General features: G+C 60.1%; 1 protein-coding gene across 11 annotated transcripts in view; it reads left to right on the top strand.

Moving 5' to 3' along the window:
* Positions 1-7: 7 nt before the first annotated feature.
* Positions 8-8,461, top strand: part of MORN1 (MORN repeat containing 1) — a 47,405-nt gene continuing 38,951 nt past the window's right edge. For 5 of the 11 annotated variants that reach the window (XM_053205653.1, XM_027060677.2, XM_053205657.1 and 2 more), the window contains exons 1-6: positions 8-344; positions 971-1,042; positions 3,427-3,525; positions 4,052-4,162; positions 5,316-5,406; positions 5,904-5,991. In XM_053205653.1, coding sequence (XP_053061628.1) covers positions 8-344; positions 971-1,042; positions 3,427-3,525; positions 4,052-4,162; positions 5,316-5,406; positions 5,904-5,991 — 798 coding nt within the window. The remainder of the gene's footprint in view (positions 345-970; positions 1,043-3,426; positions 3,526-4,051; positions 4,163-5,315; positions 5,407-5,903; positions 5,992-8,461) is intronic. The other 6 variants (XM_053205684.1, XM_053205675.1, XM_027060681.2 and 3 more) reach the window with 5 other exon arrangements.

The following is an 8,461-nucleotide window of genomic DNA, read 5'->3' as shown; positions in this document are numbered from 1 at the left end:
CTCCAAGATGGCCGCCGGGGCGGAGCCGAGAGCCTCCAACCATTTCCGCTTCCGGCGCGGGCGCCAAGGCCGTTGGCGGGCGGTCCCCTCGGCGGAAGGGACGTCAGCGGCGGAAACGCGCTGTGCTGCGCATGCGTATTTGCGTCCTGGGGGGGGGGGGTGGCTCCGGGCCTGCACAACTCCAGTCCAGAGATTGCTATCGCCCAGAGGCTGGCCCACGAGCCAATGGAAGAGAGCTTTGCTGGTTGCTAAGGAAACCCCAAGCGGCAAGATGGCAGCCGCCGGCCACGGGAGCCCGAGCTCCAGCCTGCCTCGCCGGGACCCACCGAGGCCGCCGCGGGACGGTAATGGCTGTAGGCCGGGACCGGGCCTCCGTGCGTGGCGGGAGGGAGACGCCAAGGTCCCAGCCGACAACCCCGGGGAAGCCCCGGTGTCCCGAGCCTGGGAGGGGGGCACCCCCGCGAGTGGGAGGGGTCCCGGGCCCGCAGCGGAGCCGGGAGGGTCCGGGCCTGGCCCTGGACGCGCGGTTCTGAGGCTGGCGGGAGCTGCTCGTAGATGAGAAGAGCCATCTTCAGGTAGTTCAGGTGGAGCCTGGGCCTCTTTACGGCAGGTGCAGGAGTCCAGGTTGCGCGGTGGAAACGGGGCTGGTGGGGAACTGGAGGGTTGCAGCTGCTGGCAGGACCCCTCAGGTGTAAATGTGGGCTTTGTCCCGAGGGGACCAGAGGACCTTGGTGCGTTCGTGCAGAGGAATGGCGGGGCTGGCCCCTTCCCCTCAACCCTGTACCTCACCATCCCCCAGCAGCTGTCTCCCAGACCCTCCCCAGGCCGCAGCCTCTCAAGGACCCTGTGCACGCATCCTGCACACTCCCCTCAGGGCCCAGAGACCACCCCTCTCTAGTGTCTGTTGATTGTCAGCGGGGTCACCTGTGTCACCACGTGCTCACACGTCCATTTTCTTTCCAACAATCAGGTTATGGTGTCTACGTGTACCCGAATTCTTTCTTTCGATATGAAGGAGAGTGGAAAGGAGGAAAGAAACATGGTAAGAAATATCTGTGGCCCACTCCCACGCTTGCCACCTTGCACCGACAGCCCATTTCCTGGGGTGCCTGGGCGGGCAGGTGGCTGCAGGAGCAGCAGCAGCGCTGGGCCCCAAGCTCCCTGTCATGAGAGTCGAGGAAAGTCCCTGCAGGGCCCTGAGAGACCCCTCCGCCAACGCCTGCTGGCAGGCTCTGGGGCACCCTGGGCAGGGGAAGCCACAAGTGTAAAATCCTCCCCAGGGTTTTCATCTGTCTTGGCCAAAGTGAAAATTGCCTTCATGGTTTACTTTTGATGATCAAGAAAATTACCTAGTTTTGGAAACAAACAAACAAAAACGCCTCAGCACTAGAGAAGAGAAAGTGCCGAGTAAGAGGCGGGGGAGTCCTCTCCAGAGGTGGGCCCAGACTTTCCCGCATTTAAGCATTTATGTTCACGGGCATGTCTGTCTGGGGATTCTGCCTTCTCATATCCTCTGCCCGTTTTTCTCTTGGAGAACTGGTCTTTTGGAATTTTTTTATATGAGTTCTTTTTGTATCTACTGGCTGTTAGCGTTTTCTATATTTTTAACTTTTTGACTTGTGTCATTGTCACACAAGACATTTTTTGCTTTTGTCTGAAATCTTGGCTTCTCTTCCTCGAGGCCGGGCAGGGAGGCTTGTGTCTAAGACCTCATGGTTCCCCCTTTTATTTTTTTTTAAGTTTTTTTTTTTTTTTTTTTTTTTTTTAATTTAAGTAACTTCTACCCCAATGTGGGGCTCAAACTCACAACCCTGAGATCAAGAGTTACACACAGGGCACCTGGGTGGCTCAGTCTGTTGAGCATCTGACTTCGGTTCAGGTTATGATCTCCCATTCATGGGTTTGAGCCCCGCGTCGGGCTCTGTGCTGACAGCTCAGAGCCTGGAGCCTGCTTGGGATTCTGTGTCTCCCTCTCTCTGCTCCTCCCCTGCTCGTGCTCTGTCTCTCTCGGTCTCTCAAAAAATAAAACGTCCAAGGGATACAGGACTACTGATGCATAGGGGCACTTGTACCCCAATGTTTATAGCAGCACTCTCAACAATAGCCAAATTCTGGAAAGAGCCTAAATGTCCATCAACTGATGAATGGATAAAGAAATTGTGGTTTATATACACAATGGAGTACTGCGTGGCAATGAGAAAGAAAGAAATATTGCCTTTTGTAGCAACGTGGATGGAACTGGAGAGTGTTATGCTAAGTGAAATAAGCCATACAGAGAAAGACAGATACCATATGTTTTCACTCTTATGTGGATCCTGAGAAACTTAACAGAAACCCATGGGGACGGGGAAGGAAAAAAAAAAAAAAAAGAGGTTAGAGTGGGAGAGAGCCAAGGCATAAGAGCCTATTAAAAACTGAGAACAAACTGAGGGTTGATGGGGGGTGGGAGGGAGAGGAGGGTGGGTGATGGGTATTGAGGAGGGCACCTTTTGGGATGAGCACTGGGTGTTGTATGGAAACCAATTTGACAATAAATTTCATATATTGAAGAAAAAAAAAAAAGAAAAAACCATTACAGGTATGATTGTGAATAATTTCAAGATGAGATCATCCTGGACTAAGTTGAATCCTAAATCCAAAGATGACTTTCCTCGTAAGAGAAGAAAAGGGGAGATCACAGAGGACAAGGCAATATAAGACAGAAATATAAACGGGAGGGGTGCATCAGTAAGCCAAGAAAGGTCAAGGATTGCTGGCAAAATGCTAGGGGAGAAGTATGGAATGGATTTTCCCTCAGAAGCTGTAGAAGGAGCCAACCCTATCTACACCTTGATTTTGTAATTCTGGCCTGTGCCTACAGAACTGTGAGATAATAAGTTTCTGTTGTCTTAGCACTCCGTTTGTAATAATTTGTTATGGAAGAACACTAATACATATCTCATAAAACATCAGATTTTTTTCTGCTATAAATAAATAAATTAAATAAAACGTTAAAAAGTTTTTTAAAAAAGTTACACGCTTCTCTGACTGAGCTAGCCAGACACCCCAGTTCCCCTTTTTTAAATGTTTTCTTGAGTGCTGCCCTGTGTCACAGACTCCCCTTCGTCCCCAGTGCTGATGGAGGCCAGGTGACCATAGCGTCCCCACTGAAGAGGCCGGAGTGGGATCTCCTCTGCACTTTGATGGCTCTGCAGTCATCCTGGCTGAGATAGCGGGTGTTCATAATGTTTCAGAAACATTTCTGTTGAGAAGCGTGTATGTGGGTGAGTTTGCAGAGAGCAGGTGTGGGACCAGAGACGGAGCCAAAGACAGAGACCTGAGAGCCTCGAGGCCTCGCTCTTCCCTCTGAGAAACGAGCCCGGCCACACACGTGTGCCAGCAGTCACTCCGACTTCGGTCTGACTTCACATCCTGATCTTTCCCCAGGTCGGGGGAAGCTGCTGTTTAAAGATGGGGGCTATTACGAAGGCGAGTTCACGGACGGGGAGATCACGGGGGAAGGCTGCCGGATCTGGGCCTCATCAGGTTAGCGGTGGGGACAGGTGCGGCCATGCTAATTCCTCCCTCATAAGCCATCTGCTCTAAGTTGTACCTGGCTTCCGGCTGCAGAAGGCCCCTCCGACTGTGAAATGTGGGCTCCTGGTTTCCGTTAGGTGTCCTGAGTCAGCAGAGCGTCCCCTGGGGCAGGGGCAGCCACGGCTCCAGGAGCCCAGACCCTCGCAGGCAAGCCTGGTGGCCACTTCTCTGGGAGGGAAGGTTCACTCCACAGACTGACCCAGAGAGGCCTTTCCCTTGGGCTCACGGATGCCACAGAGGGTCGTCCTAGGACAGGTCTGCTCCCACAGGCCAGGAGGGGAGGGAACCGACACCCCTATGGTAACCAGGATGGCAGGGCCAGACCTACCCAATCATACCTTGTCTCGTCAGCCAAGGTAAATAAATGGCGCCTGCCGCCATTGATTGGGGACAGGAGGGTCTGACTGTTGACCCACCAAGGACACAGGCAACAGCTCTAACCCTGGATGCCTGTGCCCCTCCTCCTCTGCACCAGGGAACACCTATTCGGGACAGTTTGTTTTGGGAGAACCTCAAGGACGTGGCGTCATGAAGTACAAAGCTGGTGGATGTTACGAAGGGGAGCTCTCCCACGGCATGAGAGAAGGTCTGACGGCCACCAGAACTTCCTGAGTGTGGCAGGGTGCTGTGTGGGGAGCCCTGGACACCAGCACCCCTCACCAAGATCTGACTCAGGGGGCCCGTGTGGGCTCAGGCATCTGAGCTTGCCCAGGGAGCCTGACATGCACCCGGGCCTGGGAGCCTTTCCCCCAGTTCCGTGTGGGGGCCATGGCCCGGGGACCCCGTGTGCTGTGGCTGTGACAAGGGTTGTGCGTCGGTTAACCACCACTGTGGTTTAAATCCAGTGGCTCAAGACAACCGCGACTTAATTGTTTGCGCACAACCCCAGGCGTCAGCGATCTGGCGCGGCCCTGCTGGGAAAGCTTCCGCACTCACATGGGGTCTCCCCTCCAGCCTCAGTGACGTAGCTCCCGGGCCCTCCTGGCCTAAAAGCCTCGGGGCTCCTGGGGGGCGAGAAGGTGCAGGCCCTCCGAGGTCACGCTGCTCACAGAGCGAGTCAAGAGGCCACGCTTGGGGGGAAGTGGACTCTGCCCCGAGGGGGCGGTTGGGGGTGGCGTGCGTGCCCCCGAGGCCCAAAGACCAGAGCGCTCACTATTCTGGAAGACCAGCACCCAGAACCGGGCCAAGAGGCCACGAGGTCCGATGGTGCCTTCATGGTGTCCGCACGCGTTTCCGAGCTGTCCCGAACGACACAGTGAAGCCCTGTCCTCATGAGCGTGTCCTCTGGCCTCTAGGCTGAGGGCCTCTGAGTCTGTTACTCGGGGCCCAGCCCTGCTGTTATGTCTGTGAGGGGCGGCTTTCCCACGGGCTCACGTGCACACCTGCAGTGGCCAGACCATGGTATGGGCCCCACCACACAGCAGGCTCTCCGGCCTCAGACTCTGGGGGGGGGGCTGGGGTCCTTAAGTGACACCCTCCCACCCTCACTCAGGACCTTTGAGAGCCGGACCCCAGAGCCACTTCCATTGGGTGGCCGCTGGGGCCACCCTAAATCGAATCTGCCCTTCCTGCCCCGACGACCCTGGCCTGGGAGGACGGCCTGGCTCCCGGGGCCCCGCCGACCCCAGCTTTCTTCCCGACCCACCCGCCCTCAGGAAGCCCGCAAAGCCCCTTCGGGGATGTAGGTCCACCTGGCAGGACGCAAGAGGTGACCCTGGGTGTCTGGGCTCACTCCCTAGGATACGGGCGTCTGGTGGACCGGGACGGACAAGCCTACTGGGGGTGGTTCCATGACAACCAGCGACACGGCCAAGGACACATGGTCTTCCGGTGAGTACGCCACCCATCTGTCCCCAGCCCCCAGCGCCGGTCCACGAGGTTCGGTCTGAGTTCTTGGTAGGATTCTGACCGTTCTCTCAGTTACGGACATCGCTCACGGGGTGTGCAGGAGAGAAGACGTCCCAGGGGGTGGGTGCGGGGCCCTGGCCGGAGGACGAGCCAAGGCTTCCAGGCAGCAGGCCTGCCTGCCTGCCTTTAAATCCGGCGGCCGCGGCTCCGCGCAGGTCCCCCCCGCTTCTCCGGTAGCCTCTCCAAGTCTTACTCACCTGGGGGGCCAGGCGAGCGCGCGCCAAGGCCACAGCCCCCCGCCACCCCCCCCGCCCGCAGCAGGCCCTGGCGAGGCAGGAGCTCACGCCATCTGCTCAGAGCCTATTTTCGCCTCCGTCCCGGTGGCGCTTGCTGAGCCCCGGTCGGAGGAGCCGGTCTGAGTCAGCGCCGCCACCTGGCTCTCCCCAGGCTGACGGCAGCCCCTGTGTTTGTGTCCCCAGGAACGGTGACGAGTACGAAGGCGACTGGGTCCGGGGCCAGCGTCAGGGGCACGGGGTGCTGCGTTGTGCCGACGGCTCCACCTATGAGGTATCTGGGGACCTGGCGGGACCCAGGCCCTCTGTGCTGGCCTCCGGAGTGTTCCGGTGCGTGTCAGTGCTGCTACCCGCCCCCAGCAGGGGCCCGGAGGGCTGCGGTGAAGGGCCCCGGCCAGTACCTTTCCTGACTGGCTCCTGAGATGCCATAACCCGCACTGTCGCCTGTGGAAATGAGGTGAAATTTCTCAGTCCCTTGAGGATGCCCTCGGTGCGGGCGAAGCGGGTTTTGGTGAGGGATGCCCCCACCGATAATGTGCAGAAGCAGACAAGGAGGCCCGTCCCCCCTTACCGCTGCAGGCACTGCCCCTCGGGTTTGATAGGGGGGTTACTCACTACGAGGGGTGGGGGAGAGAGACCCAGGCAGATCCAAAGACCTCGTCAAGACCCCAGAATTCATCATTCTTTTTATGGACACTGGCCCGCATGCCCGGCCGGGAGCAAAGCGGGCAGAGCCAGGGATGCGTATCTCCGGTCGGCGGCCAGACTGGATGAGGGGCCCCGCTGGGTCTGCAGGCAGCTGGGTGGCCAGGGGCCTGGCCGTCCTCCCTGATGTGTCCTCGTGTGTGGGCGGGAGGAAGAGGGTATGGCAGGCCGGCTTGGGAGGCCCTGGAGCCTCAGCAGGGCTGGAATGTGTTCCGAGCGTCTCGGGAAGGGCCGGAGGGGTGACGCTCTGGTCTCTGTGGGAGAGGCCCGCCTGGCTCTTAGTCGGAGCCACCGTCAGGAGAGGCGATGGGGCGCAGAGAACAGCATCAGGACGTTTCGGAGGTGAAGACGCGGCCATGCTGACAGCTTGGCTATTGAAGCAAAGGCCAGAGGAGAAGCAAGGACCCTCGGCTTCGGGACTGTCAGGTGGCAGTGGTGCCCAGAGCCGAGTCCCACTGGGGGACAAACCACACCAGTGCGTGAACGTGGACACGGGCAGCTGGTGAGAGGCTGTGCAGCGCTAGGTGGGGTAAAAGCAGACGCACGGGTGGCCCCGGAGACGCCCCCAAAGATGGACCCGGGACCTGGCTCGGGCAGGGAGAGTCGTGGTGCGCACGGGGGCTTCAAGACCGATGGAGCTGTCGCCGTGGTTGTGACACGCCCACTAAACCCGGCTCTGGGAGCCCAGGTGCTGCTGCTCGCGGCTGCCCCTGCAGCGCCCTCTGCTGACGAAGCGGCGCACCAGCCGGCCGACGGAGACCTCAAGGGGTCCGGCTTCTGCCCCACGAAGGCGGCCAAGAAGGGTGGCTCTGGGGCTGAGAGGCCATAAAATGGTCCCCGGCCCGGGGTGGAGACGGAGTGGCTGGGGCAGGGGCGGGGGTGCCCGGACGCCGGCCTGTAGTGCGGGAAGCCCCACACGGCTGCCTTCCCTGCTCGTGAAGATCTGCCCCGGTAAGACCGCACCCAGGCCAGCGCCGTCCGTGCCCGAGGGGCCCCGCGTCCACGCTGCTGCTGCCCTGCCGGCCTGGGCTGGTGTGCTTGGTGGTTTGCACCGCGCCCATTTGCAGGTGCTGCTGTGACCTGCTGCTTCTCCACGAGGGGACGTCCGTCCGTCCTTATGGGGCCACAGACTGTCCGCCTCAATTCTCTGGAGCTGCAAGGGAAGAGAAACGCAGGGCAGGCCCTCCTCCCAGGGTCCTCGCCCCACCTGGAGTCACCTCCACAAATGTGCACGGCCACACCCCGGGCTGGGGGACACCAGAATCTGCCACTTGGCCACTAGGCCTCTCGCCACAGGCACCAGGCTCTGTCCTCAGCCCTCGCCTCAGTTCTGCCCATCTTGTAGTTCAAGGGCCTTGTGAGTTCACAGGCCCAGAGGAGGCCTCCCACATCAGGGAGTCCTGGCTTGGAGCCCGGGCTCCCTCACATCCCTGTGACATTCGGGGACAGCCAGCACAGCCTAGGACCCGGGTCAGGCTCCCCACGGCCGGACAGGGCAACACGCTCTTTAGAGCCCCCAGCACTTCCCTGTTTCTGGAGGCTTTTCTGGCCCTCGGACCCTCCGCCGCCTGCATGGCCTCCCTTCGGGGCTGTGGCTGCCCACCTGGGCCCCCGCTCAGGCCTCCCCTGCAAGTCGAGGCTCAGCCAGGAGAGGACAGACAGCAGCCCCCCACTCCCCGGGCTGACCCGGGACGCCTGCCGGGCGATCCACCAGGGGGCAGCCCAGCCCTGCCAGCAGCGTGGCCTCGGCAGGCCTGCCAGGGGCTTCTCCCACTCGGGAGACATCTTGTTCCGACTTGCGGTCCAGGAGCCGGGTCTCCGACAGAACCGCCCTGGGCTGCAGCTCCCGATGGCCAGGCTGCCTCGTCCAGAGTGAGGAGGTGTTTGCCTGGACAGTCGCCCCGTGGTGTCTCCAGCCACACCATCCCAGCCTGCAGACCTCGGGACCCCCGCACGCCCTTGAGGGAGATGGCGTGTCCTCGGCGTGGGGCGCCTCAAATGAGTGGAGGTGGAAGCCTGGTCCCTCCAGGCCGCGTCTC

The sequence above is a fragment of the Acinonyx jubatus genome, chromosome C1 (genome assembly GCF_027475565.1).
Source record: "Acinonyx jubatus isolate Ajub_Pintada_27869175 chromosome C1, VMU_Ajub_asm_v1.0, whole genome shotgun sequence".
In the NCBI taxonomy this organism is placed as follows: Eukaryota; Metazoa; Chordata; class Mammalia; order Carnivora; family Felidae; genus Acinonyx; species Acinonyx jubatus.
Note: the sequence above shows the minus strand (reverse complement) of the source record. Positions and strands in the feature narration are given on the sequence as shown.